Source organism: Doryrhamphus excisus, linkage group LG10 (genome assembly GCF_037039965.1).
Source record: "Doryrhamphus excisus strain RoL-2023G ecotype Guam linkage group LG10, RoL_Dexc_Guam_v1.1, whole genome shotgun sequence".
Classification (NCBI taxonomy): Eukaryota; Metazoa; Chordata; class Actinopteri; order Syngnathiformes; family Syngnathidae; genus Doryrhamphus; species Doryrhamphus excisus.
Genome location: NC_136366.1, coordinates 8,524,194 through 8,541,901, shown reverse-complemented (window position 1 = coordinate 8,541,901; position 17,708 = coordinate 8,524,194). Strand labels below are relative to the sequence as shown.

General features: G+C 40.8%; 1 protein-coding gene across 1 annotated transcript in view; it reads left to right on the top strand.

The window, feature by feature from the left end:
* The window catches only part of LOC131114699 (uncharacterized), a 248,959-nt gene that overhangs the window by 22,322 nt on the left and 208,929 nt on the right, over positions 1–17,708 (top strand). The window contains exon 2 of the mRNA XM_078793986.1: positions 9,318–9,540. Within this exon, the coding sequence (XP_078650112.1) occupies positions 9,525–9,540 (16 nt within the window). The 5' untranslated portion in view covers positions 9,318–9,524. The remainder of the gene's footprint in view (positions 1–9,317; positions 9,541–17,708) is intronic.

The window sequence follows — 17,708 nt, the reverse complement described above, 5'->3', positions numbered from 1 at the left end:
AATAGAAGTGTAAAGGTGATTATAGGGGTGTTATTTCACGTCTATGGGGCTCTAATAATGGTAAAAAAGTATTCAGAAAGTCATAAGCAGTTTTTTTTAAAGAAAATATTGTCTTTTAATATTGAATTCTACTTCACGGTAGCATCATTAAAAGTGATAAACAAGGGATGACTTGTACAGGATATTCCAGGACTCACATTTTAGCAGGATTTTTAGCTAAATATAATTAGTATAAAACTGCCATTTTGGCAAATTAGCATAGCATCATTAAATACATTTTTCTTTAAAAACAGCAGAGCGCTTGTCACAAAGAGAATGTTTAGTGTTTTACTGCAGCAGGTTCCATATTCCATATTTCATTGTGTACACCGTGAAGCTTGGGATAGAATAGCTGCAATGTTGAGACATTTTTATTCATGTATTTATTCATGTATTTATTAAATAAAACACTTTCGATCTTCTTTCTGTGTTGCAGCTTTCCATAAGTTGCCCGCTACTTTCTTTTTTCTTCCTCCCCCCCCCGCCTCTTGCTCCTGTTGAAACTTGACCTCCAGTTTCTGGGTGAATTAACGGTTTTGTCAGTAGCGAGAACAACAATTTTTTGAAGTGTACGCGGCGAACTCAAGCGGCGGCAAAGTTGAGTGCGGTCAATTGAATCTCCCGCATGCCTCCGCGCCACGAAGGCACCACCATCCCCCCAAACTACTTCTCGTCCCAATGAGTTAATCATAGCTTTTAAATCAAGAGGTCCGTAACTGGTGGAGTGTGGGCCATATATGGAGCATCAAAGCATTTAATCTGGTCCTATGAAATAAATCCAACCTCAGTATGACCACAAATGCTAATATCGTATACTGTATATATTTATTTTAATTTGTAATACTAACTGGTCGGATAACGGTTCCCCACTCAACAGGTTCACTTGGTTATGCCGTGACAAAGTACACTTTTAACCTTTCCAACCCTCTTAATAGTCTATTAAGCGAATGGGGAATAAACCCTAGCAGATCCCCGTTATATACACCATGCACACGTTTTTAAATGTCCTTTCTTTAGATCTCTTATGAGTTAAATATGACTCACTTTCAGAGTCACCTTCTCCCCCCCCTCGTTTCTTTCTTCTTTACTAGCAGTGTTTAGCGTTTGCTGCTTTTTCATGTTCAAATTGCATGTCCCGTCAAGAGACTTGTGACATTTGAAATACGATGCCCGGCCGTATTTACCAAGCGAGACAATACACCAAAGCCACATGAAAATCAAAATAAGTCGGATGCGGTTAGAAGCCGTGCCCTCATTTATTGAATTCCTACACAGATGTTTTGCATAAAGACATTTTCAAGGGGGTAATGAGGAGGGGAGGAGGCTATTTGGACGTAAGCTGAACCTGGGCGCCTATTTTTTTTTTTTTTTTTTGTGATTCAGGAGTGAGGGCATGGAAGAGGTTTGAATGTGTGCAGCTGCTGCATGAAGTTTTACCCCATCAAAGCGTTTTGCGTGTGATGAATTGATGGTCATTTGTGGTCATGCTCGCCTTCATGGCTCCCTTTTGGTCTCCATGCGCAACAAGCATTCACAGCAAGTTCACTTCAGTCAGTAAATCTGCACCATGGATGACATCAGATCGGCCTGCTCTTCAATTCGGATCCAGTCGTTTTGAGGATCTTTGGCTATAGTGTATTTTTACAGTAGGTCTTTAAAGTACATAGCTTTGCACTCGGTCGTTAAAAAATGTTGTCATATAGAGGATCTTTGATAGAGGGTGCTCTTCTTGTACAGAGCAGTGGTTCTCCATTGATTTGGCTGTGGGACCCACCATCACTGTGCTCGACTTGACTCAACATTGAATGAAAAGACAGTACACTTAGTAGTAGTACACAACAATACTATATGCCTGCACAACAATACATTTTTACACACAAATATGTATGAGGAGTTGAATCAGAGCAACAAGTTTAAAAATAACATCTCAGGAACAGACCTTGGTCGCATCTTTTCCATCACAAACTCAGAACTGAAGGAGGCTACCCGTACTTGGATGAATTAGTTTTTCAGCGTGTGGTCACGTGACCGCTTCATGCTCTCCTTTGCTAGTACCTCGCTGCACACAACACACAGATGTTGTTGTTGTTTGTCCTCAATGGAGAGTTAGCTGAAGCGAGGCTACTAAGTGTATCTTCGGGTTGTAGATTCGGGTGTAGTTTTGCATGTATGTTAGAGTGTCAGCGTTATTTTGATCGGGCAGGTGTCTGTGTTGATGACTTCCTGTTTGTTCGTGCCCTGTTGTCAGGAGTCGTTGGCTTATCGTTTTCTGTGCCACTCAAGGTCGCCATATTGGCAAACTAGCGTTTTTGCAGTGGAGTCCAGACCCAAATGTGGGTCACAAAAAAAAACAAAAAACAATGTCCTCGAACGCACCTCATGTTCTTCTATGTGCTCTTCACCTGCTATGACGCCACAATATGCGTGTCTAAAAGTTTGAGTTTTAAAAACAATTCAGGTCACTGTGGACGATGGGTCCCGCAGCCAAACCAGTTGAACCACTGACACACAGAATCTGTGGACCACATTTGGGTCTTTGACGAGCATCTTTCAGTCGGTCGATTAAAAACCATCCGAGTGGGCTTTGACGTATAGAGGATCTCAAACAGCGGAGCGCTCCTGTCATAGTGAGGCTCTTCGACTCAAGTAAACCGTACACTCCAATAAATCTTCTCGTGGGCATTTGATCTGGTTTGGTTTGAGGTTGGCTGTGGTTTGTGGAACTATAGCGGTTATAATGAAAGCAATAAAAAACATGAAAGTAGAGCCTGTTAGCTTCTGTTGCGTTGTAACCGTTTGACTAAACTTCTCTGCTCCAAAGTGTCATGTCTGGCCGCGCTGTGCGCTCCGCCAAACGGAACAGGACACAAGCACTAACCAACCAATTAAAATCCGATTAGGAAACATCTTAGTTAGTGAGAAGAGAGGGGGGGAAAAAGCCTGTGACCTTTTCCTGGCTGGGGTCAGCCACCTAATAAGATCCATGGCCTATAGAGAAGCTGCAGACCTTCACAAATGCTCCTGGCGACCGAGTGTGGCCCCGGAGACCTTCTTTGGCGGACATCGCGCTTTAATTGGTCACTGTATTTCAAAGAATAAGGTGGGATTCCAGTTAATTAGTTCGGGGGAGTGGACATTATATGATGCGGGGAAGGGGGGGGGGCGGTTTGTTAGCACGGATTTGGAGTCCAGGATCAGCTTTTGTGCGCGCCAAATGAGAAGTGAGTAGCGCGGTGCCGATACACAGTGCGCCTGTGTGGACTGGCGACAGTCTCCATTCATGGGAAAAACTTAAAGGAGCCCCGCGTCATCACAGGACCTCATTATCTCATGTCTGCGAGCATCTTTTGGCGGCGTGCCCTAATCAAGACTGGCACAGACCTACTTTGCTGCACAACTTTTGCCACACACACACTTTTTTCCGACTTTGCGTGATGTGAGGCGTTACACCGGGGGTCTCAAACACGCGGCCCGTGGGCCAAATGTGGCCCGCATGACACTAGTTTGAAGCCCCCGCCTTGATATGAAAGTTTGATTAAGCGCAAGTTTGATTAATGTTCATGTTGAAGGTTAAATAACTGTTCATAGTTATCCTCCCTATCCGTGTGGAAGTGGTAAGTTTTTGGCTATTTAAGTTTAAAGGAAATAAATAATTATGAAATTTTAATTAATTAAGATATTTGAGGACAGTGGAATGTTTTATCAGAGCTTTTATTGTAGAAAATCGGAACCAAAGCACTGAAAAAGTTTGTATGTTTTTCTGTTTTTAATAAATGCGATTTTTTTTTTTGGAAAACCTGATGCGGCCCAGCCTTGCCCAGACCCTAGCTCCAGTGGCCCCCAGGTAAATTGAGTTTGAGACCCCTGCGTTACACCATCATGCGCTAACCTGCATGGGATGAGGTGTATCATTGCCAGCTGACATACATTGTACATGAACTGTAAATAATCTTATTCTTGATTGCCATTTGGATGGCAAAATGCCATATAAAATAAATAATAAAAAATTACAAAGCCAAATAAATTCTAAACAAACAACTGCTACAAATGTCGCTCTTTATGAAGATAATTTACTGTTGTTTTGTCTCGCTGCATGTTCTTATTGCTATGTAATTAACAAATTAATGTTTACCAGGGAACCAAACGGCGAACATATCGTTAAATTTTTACTTAATTTCCTCAAGAAACATTACATAAACTGGACAAACTCCGCGCATCACCGAGCGGGGTCCATAAAACATTTATTTACCTGGAGGTGTGTGTCGCAAGGACTGCTAAGAGAGATGGCGTGGAGAGATTTACACCTGCCTCCGTGCTCCCATGGAGAAGAAGCCTATAGGCTACAGAGATGGCCCACTGGAGCCAGCTTGTCTGGGCCTCTGCTAGACAGACCCCCCCCCCCCACCACCCACACACCCCCCTTCCATCTCCACCTCTCATGCTCTCACTCCCTCCCCTTTTCCTTCTTCCTCCACTTCTGTGTGGATTAAACAACGCCATAAAAAATGACCATCAACGCACACACTGTAAACAGATTACTCTGTTGGTTGCCTGTCGCACTAAACTGCAGCGCCCGGGGCCGAAAACCATGCACCCACCATCAGGTCTCTTCCCGGGACAGTTCCTGGTCATGTCATATCTTTTACCAGCATTTCATGTCTTGTGATGAGATGTTTTTTTAATGCCACCTCCTTGAAGTCACTTGTAGTTCTGTTTGTTTCTGTGTCTGTACAGTCATGTTTTTATGATGTACTATTTCATGAAGTCATTTTTAATGATTAAAGTAGTAATAAGTCATTTATTGAATGTAGGGTTGGGGTTAGATTCCATGATTTGTAGTAGCTTTCTTCTGGGTTCCGATCCAATTTACATTTTGAATCAGTGCTGCGGATTCTGTATCATATATCAGAATGCAGTCTGGTTTTGCGGTGTAACTTTGCCCCTTTTAATGAATTGTAATCTTATGATCAAGTATAATATTTAATCATTGACTACCATTTTAAAGGAGGGATCAAAGCAGCAAAGGTAAATGTGGTTTTACAAGAAGGAGGTTGTTCCTGTACGTGTTTACTATTCATGTATTCATCGAACATTATCCACGAGACAACAGCCCTTCACTTGCGTGGTCACGGTGAGAGCATGGAGGAGTGTCTTCATGTGGGATAAAAAAATCCCCCTCCGCTGGAACCAAAAAGTCATCTCTGCGCGCTATGATTTGTGCAAAAATAAAGTCTTCACATGGAGCCTGTTTGAACGCGGGGGCCTGCAAATCATCAGGCTGTCAGCGTGCAGATGCTGCAGCGCTCCTCGCTGACTTTTTTGGATTTTACACAGCATTCGCTCGGCCCACAAAGCAACGAAAAAGTTGATCCTACTGGTACTTAGGTCAAAGGGGCATGCTGGAGCCTATCACAGCGGACTTTTGGCGAGAGGCGGGGTACACCCTGGACTGGTGGCCAGCCAATCACAGGGCACATATAGACAAACAACCATTCACACTCACATTCATACCTATGGACAATTTGGAGTCGCCAATTAACCTAGCATGTTTTTGGAATGGGGGAGGAAACTGGAGAAAACCACGCATGCACGGGGAGAACATGCAAACTCCACACAGGGTGGAAACGAACACGGGTCTCCTAGCTGTGAGGTTTGCGTGCTAACCACTCATCCGCCATGCAGCCCTTTTTGTAAACAAAGGTGAATTATTTTCTTCTTTTTCTTGATATGCTCATAAGAATTTTTATTTTTATTTTTATTTTTATTTTTATTTTTATTTTTATTTTTATTTTTATTTTTATTTTTATTTTTTTAAATCACACAAATGGAATTACGTCGTACTAGATATAAATCAATAAATGCCAAAGCGGGCTTATGAGTAACGCAATAGTAGTTTTTTTGTAGTTTAATTAGAAAATATTTGAGTATCTTGATGATTTTTACTGCCGTATGTTTAGCATCTATTATAGAATTTTGTATTTTCTTCTTCGTAGTTTCCATTGCTTAATATAATAAACAATATTCATTAAAAGTTCACTAATTATTTTCCACCAAGACAATAGCGCTATGCTTTATCAACTCTTATGGACCCCCCCCCTAAGAATAAGCTTCCTTTTAGCTTTAAATCCATAAAACAATCTATTCCACATATAAGAAGGAACCCAAAGTTTCAGCACACAAGCATGGCTAGCATGATTGATTCTTTGCTGAGTGAGCAGCAACAGTTAATGGAGGAGCTTTTAGCTTAAACACCGATATGTAGTTGACGTCTCCAGCTGTAAATTATCTCCAGATAGTTTTTATTTTATGATTTTGTTGTAAAAATAAAAAAAAATCAGCTCATATTGATTTTCCAGTAAAGAGGCATCCTGTCGTAAACACTTTGGTAGAGAATTCAAATCATGTGCAATCATTCAGTCATGTAGCATCAACCTTTCGACATGTTGTTGGAGTAGAAGTGGGGGCACGTGGAGGAGGAGGGGGGGCACATTTCGGAATCATACAAGAGCGCCTCCCGTCTGGTCGAGGCCTTGAGGGAATACGAAGAGGAAGCAGTGATTTCCAAAATGGCTCGGCCCATTGAATGACAATAGGCAGCCTCCTCGCCTCCCTCGCTTTTCTTTTGCTGCCTTGTACACCCCCCCCCCCAAAAAAAAAACAACACTGCGGACAGAGAGGAAGCGCGCAGATGTGATTTATCGTGATTTATTTCAACCCAGCATTTGTGATTGAAATCTGGACGGAGACAGGTGAATGGTCTCCGCCAATGTGGTGCTCGTCTCATCTGATTGGGTTGTCTTTTTATCACGTTGGGTCAGGAGTTGGAATAACGGTCAGAGATCATATCGGCACAGAAACATGCTAAAGTCGACCCCCCCCCAAAAAAAAGATTTACCCAATAATGAGCCATAAGACACGAGGAAGACAGGCTGGCTGATGTGATGGTTTAATAGGATGTTGCAGCCAAAGTTATGATAAGTCGGAGTATATTGACACACTTTTATTATAGTTGTATTTTGATTTTGTCATTGTCATAACAGGCCTTGAAAAAAAGTTTTTAGAATTTTTTTGGGGGGGTTGGGCAGGGTCAACTGCTCTTTATATTTTGAAAATGTGATATTTGAAGACATTTTAATAGATTGGTCATTATGACAAACAAGAGTGTGGTAATGTAATATTCTAAATCAGGGGCGTCACAAGGCTCTGGGCTTAGCCCCCTGGAGATGCACAGGATATGAATGAATGTAGTAGACATTCCAAAAAAATCCCAAAAACAAATAAGGAACAAGAACCGGGATATAACTTTCCCACTTTTGGACAGATTTAGTAGAGATACTCAATTGTTTTAGGCCACCATTAAATGTACACACAATCTACACTGCAAAACCGCTGTTCAAGCTCTGGAACCATTCTGTCCAGTGGACAGTGATCAATGATATAATAATCATTATTATATTTTTAATTAGCCTATTATTATTACTATCATCATTATTCTTCTTCTGATTAGTACTAATACTACTACTAGTAGTAGTAGTAGGCTAGTATTAGCCTGCTTATTGGCTTGCTTATTAGCCTGCTTTTGCCCTATTATATGAAATTTGTCAGATTTTTTTTGAAAAAAAAATCAATAAAAAAATAAACAATCAATAAAAAATATCAGATTATTTAGGAGGGCTTATGGACATTTTAAGGGGGCTGCTTTTGCGATATTATATGAAAAGTGTCATCTTTTTAAACAAAATTAATAAAAAAACAATAAAAAATATCAGAATATTTAGGAGGGATTATGGACATTTTAGGGGGCCTGCTTTTGCCCTATTATATGAAATTTGTCAGATTTTTTTTGAAAAAAAAATCACTAAAAAAATAAACAATCAATAAAAAATATCAGATTATTTAGGAGGGCTTATGGACATTTTAAGGGGGCTGCTTTTGCGATATTATATGAAAAGTGTCTTTTTTAAACAAAATTAATAAAAAAACAATAAAAAATATCAGAATATTTAGGAGGGATTATGGACATTTTAGGGGGCCTGCTTTTGCCCTATTATATGAAAATTGTCAGATTTTTTTGTAAAAAATAAAACAATAAAAAATACAAAAAATCAATAAAAAATGTCATTATTTAGTGGGGCTTAAGACCCTCTAAAATAGGCCTAATGACGCCACTGCTCTAAACGTATGCATTCAATCTTCAATAATTATTCCTCCAAGAAACTAGCGCCATCTTTTATTGACTATTTTGGAGTTATTGCCCTCAAATAGTCTTCTCCTGCTTGTCGATTATTTTTTTTTCCCCTGCTCCAATAAATAATTCATCTAGCCTCGATGGCCGGCATGCACAAATATCTCGGTTACAACCATCCTGGGAGTATAAGGCAGTACAAGAGCATCCTTAATAAACAAATAGAAGGAGCAGCTCTGGTTTCACTGGAGGGAGAACAACAACATGCTGTCTTTCTGTGGGCTCAAGCTGCGTTATTACTGGTGATGCTCTGTATTAATTATTGCCCTGAACACCACATCATTACATGTGCTTTATGACATGCATATTCAGTCTGATGGAGCATATTAATTAGACATATCGACTACATGTATGCTGGAGACGAAACATGATCCAGTTGTGATTCCTTATCCTGGCTCCTGTGTGTGTGTGTGTACCAAACTCCTGGAGATGTTCTTGTCCCAAAACACAAAGACCACAGTCTCTCTTATTTTTCCCAAATCGATTTCAGGGCTGTTATGAATACACTTAATCCTGTTTTGGACCTTCAACTACCGCTTCAAAAACACTTATTTTTGGTCAGTTTAGACAACAGAAAAGACTTTTTTCCTGGAGTTTTGCCCCGTTGCCTACAATTAATGGTGAAATGAAGTCATTTTCCGGCTTTAGTGGCGGTATCGGAGCAGTAACAGAGGTGGGATGCTGCCATATTTGGTCAGTTTAACACCCAAAACTCAACTGCTCCTGCCCTGGTGTGTTGGAAGTCATGTCGTTGTGTGTCCTTGTATCCTATCTGTGTAAATGATGCTATTAGACAATGAGTATTTGCAGTATATAAGGATATAAGTACACAACAGTATACGAGCCTGGACGCGTACCTAAATAGCGAAGGTGTCGTATTAGCCGCATGTGGATGTTTGTGGGAGTGCTTCACTTGTAGGTGCGTTCGGGTCGTCTGTGTCTCTGCTGCAAAGACTCCCCATGTATGAAATATTCAAGGTCCGGTGAAAATTGATCTGCTGATATGAAGTCTGTTTCCCTCTCCCAATCCAAGCAGATCCCGGCGGAGCTGTCTTAGCACAAGGAACCCGATATCACGTCAGCCAGATGACCAAGTTCAGGGCCTGCACACCTCCTCCCTCCTCCTGCTGATGCTGGATGTCGGATCAATGGAATCCCGCTGGGATACACGGGACCACACCCACACGCTCAGTAGTGGACTCTTTGTGATTGGACGCCGTTGACCACCGCTTTGGCTTTCATGCAAATTGATGAAGGTAATTTGAGCCGATTAAGTGCAATTTGATTTGCGTTAAGAGCCCTTCCTTCCTTCTGCTCCCTTTTGGCTAATCCGAAATGGTTTTGATTAATAGTTTGGGATGCGATGAAGTCATATGATCAAGTGCACTTCAAAGGAGTGGTGGAGCAGCTGTTTGTCATTGGAGGAAGGAAGCACTGATTTCCTTCTTCGACTCGCAAGTCAGACGTGCTCCTTTTTTTATGACAACTCTCCTTGACTTTAATCGATCCCACACTGTCAAACTTTGCATGGATGTACTGTCCTTTTGTCATTTGACAGCTGAACACGAGCTAATATTTAAAACTGATGCACCGAGCCTTTAGTTACGCTACATCCTTAGAAGATGACACTATCCTCTCTGATACTGATACTCATCATAAAACTGCAGACAATAACATTCTTGCTACTGGATGACTCAACAATGTACATCATTCCTGCTTAGGTGTCACTGGCCACTTGTTGCTAGGCAGACTTCATACAGCTCAGTGTTCAAGTGTTTTTATAACTTTTTTTTGTCTTTGAACGTAACTTTTCCTAATAACACAGTTACAGCGTGTATCAAATGTCCTACTATTACAGAGACTAGTTTGGCAGACTAATCCTAATCCTAATCCTGTCCTGTCATTATTTTTTTGTTAGTAAAAATGGGTGAAAATGGCCATATTTCAAACATGGTTGCAAATTGTGATTAATCATGATTAATACACTTAAACAGATTCATCTGATTTAAAATGTTTTGTCATTTGACAGCCCGACTTTGAAGTAAATGCAACAATAGCAACAAAGACATAGCAAGTAATAGAGAGCTCACTACTTTGTATTAAATAGAAGAAATATATTGGGGGAACAACCTGGGGATATAGAATACAATATAGAATATAATGTAGAATACTATATAGAATACACTGTAGAATACAATATAGAATATAATGTAGAATACACTGTAGAATACAATATAGAATGTAATGTAGAATACACTATAGAATATAATGTAGAATACAATGTAGAATACAATATAGAATATAATGTAGAATACAACCCATAGACTGGATGCCGCGGGGCACTGCCTATTAAAAAGCTAAGCACTACTCTAACCACTACTGTATTAAATATAAAACACATAGGGGGAGAAGAAAAAGTCCCTTTTTGACACCCAAAAACCAAATCCAAAAACGACCTTGGCAGTCACCATTCTGTCTGACCTAGCCTCGTTGTTACGTGCCGCAGCTCGCGTCCACCAAAAACTCCACCTTACGTCTTCAGAGCGCCTGACGCTGCGGCCTGACTCAATGAAAAAACAATCTGAGGAAACGGGGAACAATCCGAGACAGGCTCCAGCGGGCCGCCATTAAAAAAAAAAAAAAAGCCAGAGAGGCTGCCTCTCCTCCCTTCATGCCTTTTAGCTTTAAATCTACGGCTTGATGAAAGATCAATGAGCCGACCGGGCAGCCGCCTCTTGTGCTTGGTGTGGAGCGCTATATGCCAGGAAGCATGTTACAAAACACCAGGAGGAAAAAGGGGGAGAAAACCCCTTAAATGGTGCCAGTACATTGTGAGTGATTAGTGGAATTTTGTGTATATACGTGTGTGTATGTGTGTGTGTGTGTTATCTCGCAAACGGCCGGTCAAGAAACGTTGAATGTTTCCAGCCCATGGATCATATTCCAAGCTCATTTTCTCCCAAATCTCTGCTTATACCTCTTTAACAACCCCCCCCGCCCCTTTCCCCCTTCCCCTTGCCTCATCCTCTGGACGCTCCTGTTCTGATGTTCTGGATCTCCTGCAGGAGTAATGGACTTTGGCGCTAACATTTTTTTTCCCCTTGTGCGAGAGACGCTGCAGCGGCAGACAAACAAATCACGCTAAGTCTCGGTTGGCAGCGTGCTCAAAGAGGAGCCCTCTTGCCAGGGAGGAGAGTGCAGCCATTTTCCCAGGGAGGGGGTGAGCACCAGGGCTGGTCCTTATTGAGGCCCCGGAACGCAGACACCTCCGCCCCTCCTGGCAGGAATGCACACAGCCCCTCTGGGAGGAGGAGGAAGAAGGAGGAAACAAGCTGACGTGAAGAAGGGAAGTCAAATAGTGAGCGAGGGGGAAGAGAATGACGGAGAGGAGAGGAGTGTCTTGGCCCGCACGGAGTCGCAAACGCACCAATGGTGGCTCTCGACACACAGCTTGTAACAAAACAAACATGGCATTAGGCGGCTTAAGCGCTCTTCCAACTACACAAATGCGACGACGTGTGTTTGTGGTCACCTCCCTTCACTCAAATCCATTCCAACGTGATGATGGCTCGTGAGAGATGACAGCAAAATGTGTCATTGGATGGTAAACCATTGCCCACATGCCTAAAAAAATAGGACCCAAACTATGTATACAGTTTTCTATTCAAGGCAGGAGTCCCTCTGGGCTAGCCCCCCCATTCTACAACTTCTAGTCAATAAAATCACTTACATTTAAAAAAAAATATATATAATATATATATTAGCCAATGCTACACAATTCTACCTAGCAACAAGTGGCCATCCCCCCTGAATATGACAGGTAAAAAATAATCTGTTGCTGTACTTTGCTGATTTAGTGATGACTCCTGAATGGTTTGTGTGATTTACAACAGTACGGATGTAAGATAAATATGACTTAAGGCAGTCAGGACTGCTATTTTTCCTATTTAAGTGCTTTTTCCACACACAAAAAAATCCACTGGTTCACTGTTAATTTACACACACTTCCTCCAGACCTCAACATATGTTTGGGTCAAAGCGAGTATTACATGTATCCTCAATTACCGGGGACGTGGAATATTCCTGTAGACTCTCCCATGGTCCAAATGTTTACTTTTAAGCACTCTTCTTCTTGGTCTTCTTAACGCGTCATCATTCCAGCATGCCGGCTGCCGGCTTCTTTGTGGTTGTATGTCAATGCAAATAACATAGTCTGTCAGGTGCAGATTGGGGTTCGGGGGTTCATCTGCAGTTCACTTGAGAGCATTCCACGCAATCTTTGCATTTTTATTCACCCTTGCGTGCCCCCGTTGCACTTCTTCACTTGCCATTCCATCTTTATCTTTCCGCTTTTTAAAAACAATTATTTCTTCACCGATGACACTTTGACATGCGCGTTATTCCTTGCACTTTGATCAATGCCCAGAAGTGATGTTGCAGTACAATGCAAGGCACGTACTGTACCAAACATTATGATCGCTTAGCACGTAAAGGTGCAGACGGATATTTGGAAGATTTTAGCAGATGTTCCTTTGCAGCCTTAATATGTATTTCCTCAAAGTAGGGTCATTTTTATGTATTTATTTGAAGTAAGGCATTTAATTGAGAGGAGGCCTAGTGTTCAATTCAATTCTTGAATTGTGGAAACGCTAAAAAATCTCTTTGAGGTGAGGTGTTTATTTCTTGAAGCGGGTGTCACAACAGTTGAGGCACGGCATCTATTCGAGAGAGGCAATTATTTGAGGAAATAACAGTTGAAATTCACCTTTTGTGGTGTGTAAAAACTGGCATGGACACACACTGGGAGGTGGAAGGTGACGCTTCAACTCTCTGGAATCAGTCATTTCATATATCAATAGACAACAAAACTTAGCTTTTTTGGATAGCATTTATGATCTACCTGCTTTCAGTCTTTCATGGGGGTGTGTGGCTGTGGGAGTTTAGTGCTCAAAATGCTATTTTCTACTGCCGTGTGATTTTAATGACTTATGTGACATTTTTTTAAATATATTTTTATTTTTTATTTTTTTATGTGACATTTTTGACAAAACTTGACCAAAATAATTTAGTAAAATTCCCCAACTCTTATGCGGTCACTTGTACATTGACTTAGCCTCTCACTGGAAAAAAAAGAGGTTGAATTTTAAATGGCACTGATTAATGCACATGAATAGATGATTATTTTATAGGGAGGCCTTTTCAAAGATATCCGGTTAATTATTAAAATGGCCATCACTGCAGTAATCCACCCGACAAAAGAAATTAGGCATTTTCGAAAATTTGTGGTGCCGATACTTTATGGCATGCAGCACTCAAAACGAAATCCAGAAATCCATATTTTTATACTGATATCCACTGCAGGATAAACTTGCAGATTTATATTCTTTGTATTTTGTATGTGATATTGCTCATCTACGATATTTTTAAGTTTTTTTTTAAGTATTTCTAATGGAACACAATGAACATACATGCTTTTCATTGGCCTGGTGGTACTGTACAATACCAAAAGTAGACGGGAAAATTATTCACAATTTCAACATTTGACATTTAATTTTGTTCATTCATTCATGCTGGGATAGGCTCCAGCACCCCTGCGACATTTAGGTTTATTTTTAAATTTAAAAAAATCCAAAGAGTATTTGCCTGCTTCCATCTGTTTGTTGGATCCCAGCAGCTAAGTCCAACTTATTGCAAGCACATGTGACTCAGTATACTGTGTAGTGTGTGTGTGTGTGTGTGTGTGTGTGTGTGTGTGTGTGTGTGTGTGTGTGTGCATGGCCACAACCTACGCACCCCTCCAGCCCACTTAAGATAGATCCCCGCCTTCATGACTAGAGGCCCACGAAGAGAGGACGCCTTCAGGTGTTTGCATGCTACAGACATCAGGTTTGCACCTCCACCTCCATGTCCCCCCGCAACCCCCCCGGTCTTACTGTAGACCCTCTTTGTGTCCTTTTGGGAGAGAGGATGTGATGCTGTTGTTGTCGTGGTGATGTACTTCAAAGACGTCGGGGGTTTTGGAGGGGCATTGGGTGGGGGCGTCAGTCATGAGCGAGCAGAGGGCAGAAGTTGGTCAATGGCGGGGATTTGTCGTCTAATAGCCCCTCTGGGGGGACTTAAGTTCTAATTTCAGAGGTGCTGAAAGTAGGATTTTATGGAGTATGCGTGTCCGAGGGGTTCCTCGTTGTTCCACATGTTTTTTTCATTACGCTGCGTCTAATTGCAGTGATAATGGAGGAATGACTTCGAGTGTGTCTTTAAAGATGAGCGTTTGTTGCCTTTTATGTCTCAATGTACGTTACTTTCTCGAAAAAATAGGCTGTTTTTTTATGTATTATGAATGTTTTCTTGAGGTAAGGCATTTATTTGGGAGGTGCAGTTAATGAAACTAAATGTGGAAAACAAATTAATTGGAGGTGAGGTTTATTTCTATTTAAGATGAGTCACTGCAGTTAATTGAGGCACGGCATCTATTTGAGTGGGGAAAAAATATATTCGAGGTGAGGCGTCATAGTCTAGAACCCCGTTTAGATGTAGTGACAAATCTGGCGTCTTTTCGCTTTTTTCTGGGTTTCTGTATAAGAAGAGTTGAGCTGAGGCGTTTAAGTGGATGCCAACTGAGTCTTATAGTTGAAATTTCTTTTTATTGGTGGTAGGGTATTTTTTGATTTTTTTTTCTCTGGGTTGCTGTGCTGTATAAATTACGCTGTAAATGACGTTTGGAGGGAAATGCTGTGAGGAGGAAGTTTTACCGCTGATACAAACTTCTCCATCCCCCCCTTGTTGTATTGAAGGCAATTGTCGCCGTTTTAAGTATTTTGAGTGCACAAATAAAGACCTTGCCTCTAATAAACTCCTAATAGAGGTATCCCCGGCTTCTAGTCACATGATTAGATTCTTGCTCCCCTATTGCAATTTGTTTATTGTCAGTGATGATGTCACCACGGTGGCAGAGTAAATCCTGTCCACGTTAATATTGACGTTCCCTCCGCTTGTCTCTCCATCAGCAATAGATTTAATGGTCACTTTCTGCATGCTTATTCAGCACCGGGAAGGGAAAGTGGGCCTGGAAAACACTCCGAGAGCCGAGAGACAAATAAATGGAATGAAGCTAATGAGATGCATTGACTAAGTTGAGAGCACATTTTGTTTTTCGCTTCAGAAGTGTGGACGAGGATGAGTGCAGCGTAGGAGGCGTGCGGTCGCTCCAGCAGCGAAGCAGTTTTTTTTTTTTTTTTTTTAAAAAGGCTTGCGGTCGGACTGGTTTGTTGAAAAGTCGCTCCTCCACTTCCTGTTTATCTTTCTTGTATCACCTCAACTTCCTCCCGGCCAGCGCATGTCCAAGTGTCTCTTCTTTGCTTACCTCTCTTAGGAAAACCTCTAATCGGAACGTTGAAATCCATCTCATGCAATTATTCACGGGACGTGTTTGCCTTGGCTGCCAACCAACACCAACCTCTCCAATTGGAGGGGTTGGTGCAAATACTGTGTGTGCGTGCGTGCAGATGTGCCGCCTAATCACAGGTTCCATCGCGCAGAACACTATTCTTTACAACCATTTCAAAGCATCCATGTGTGTCAATGTGGGGTTAAGTAACTTCAACATGCAGGTTCCACGCCGGAGTTGAATAAACACGTACTGCTGGAACAACTACCATGGCGCTCCATGGAACGCAGACCTCTACCCAGGATGTTTTAATTTTCATGTCTTATTGACTAAAATAATCAGAGAAAAGGTGCACCGCTTACTTTCACACTTTGATATCCTGCCGTGTTGGGACGAATCCAGCTAAATCTCACTATGCTCACTAACAATAATAACAATAAACACTTGGAGATACTTAATATTATATTATCCAGTATTTTCGGTCCCTGATGGCAACAAAATGAAAAGAGAGCTAAAACATTTCATCTTGTCCTTATTTGGAGGCTTTCTGGGAAGGTATTGATTCCAGTCAATTGCAGTAATTAATAAAAGGACGCCCAAAACCTGGAAAAGATAAGTATATGGTTTCAGGTTCCCGTTAGGAAAAACACAACTTAAATGGAAACATTATAGCCCAAGCAAGCACCCTGCATAGATTTAGTTGATGTAAACAAGGGTTAAAGCTATCAATCATTTCACAATGAATATAGGGTTGTTTTTTTATTTTTATTTAAAATAATAATTAAATTTCCATGTGAGAAAGTAAACCATAAAGTATATTATACTTGGATATAACTGTTGATAAATTTTTTTTTGCAATTGATCACAATTTAAACAATACTTTTTATATTGAAATACAACAAACTAATGAAGTAAAAAATTAAAATATAGTACATTAAAAATGTTGTACACAAAATATTAAAATATAAATAGAATATATATATATTTTTATTTTTATGATGTAATTATAAAACTACAGTATATAATTTATTTTTTTTTCAATGCCTTTTGATTGTTGTGATGAATACGTCACACACAGAAATGAGCTCGGCTGGCAGGGTCTAGAAACGCGGAGTGCAAAGGTCTTTACGTTTGCGGGCTAGCTCAATGGAATTCTTCAAAGTCCTTCCCAGAACCTGCCCTTTGTGTTGCCAGTTATCTTGACAAATCTGTCTCATGGCCCCCGCTTGCCGAGATAAGCCTCATATCTGTGTATTGTTATAAACACACAGCAAACTGCTAGTAAGGGAAGCCCTTTCAGACCCTAATGATCTTAATGAGCCGTAGGAATGTTTGCTTGCAAGTTGAAGGATTTCTTTTTACTCACTTTCTCTTGTCCTCCATCTTTTTTTAGCCTTACTATGACAGTGTTTTCTTCAAAAGAAAACACTATAGTGAATATATTGTGTAGTTCCTTGGACCAACAGTATTTCATCTTTGTTCGTTGTACATCATAATCCAGGGTGGGCAAACTTTTTGACTCGTGGGTCACGTTGAGTTAACAAAATTGTCCGGGGGGCCAGAACATATGTATAATACACACACACACACACACAAACACTATTTCATGCTTATAATTTCCATTATTTGTCTAATTCTATCTGTAAAAGTGTTATACTATCAGCTGTATGTTCTCATGCACTTTAAACATCAGTACACATCAAACTACAAAATTTAATTATTTTTTTTCTGAATAAGATATCCGACTTGCAAGTCATGTTGCCAGCTTGGATGTTAAAACTTGAAATACGCAACTGCCGGGCCAGATTCAAATGCTTGGTGGACCGTATGTGGCCCCCGGGCTGTAGTTTGCACACCCCTGTCATAATCCATATATTTAGTTCATACATGTGTCAAAAATCATTCTTTGTCATTCTCTTCTTATTCCACTCAGTCGCCACCTCCTGACACTACTTAATCAATGCTTTTATTATTATATTATTATATTGTATTACAGACTGCACATCAGTTTGTTTTTGCACTTTTTGCTTTGTCACA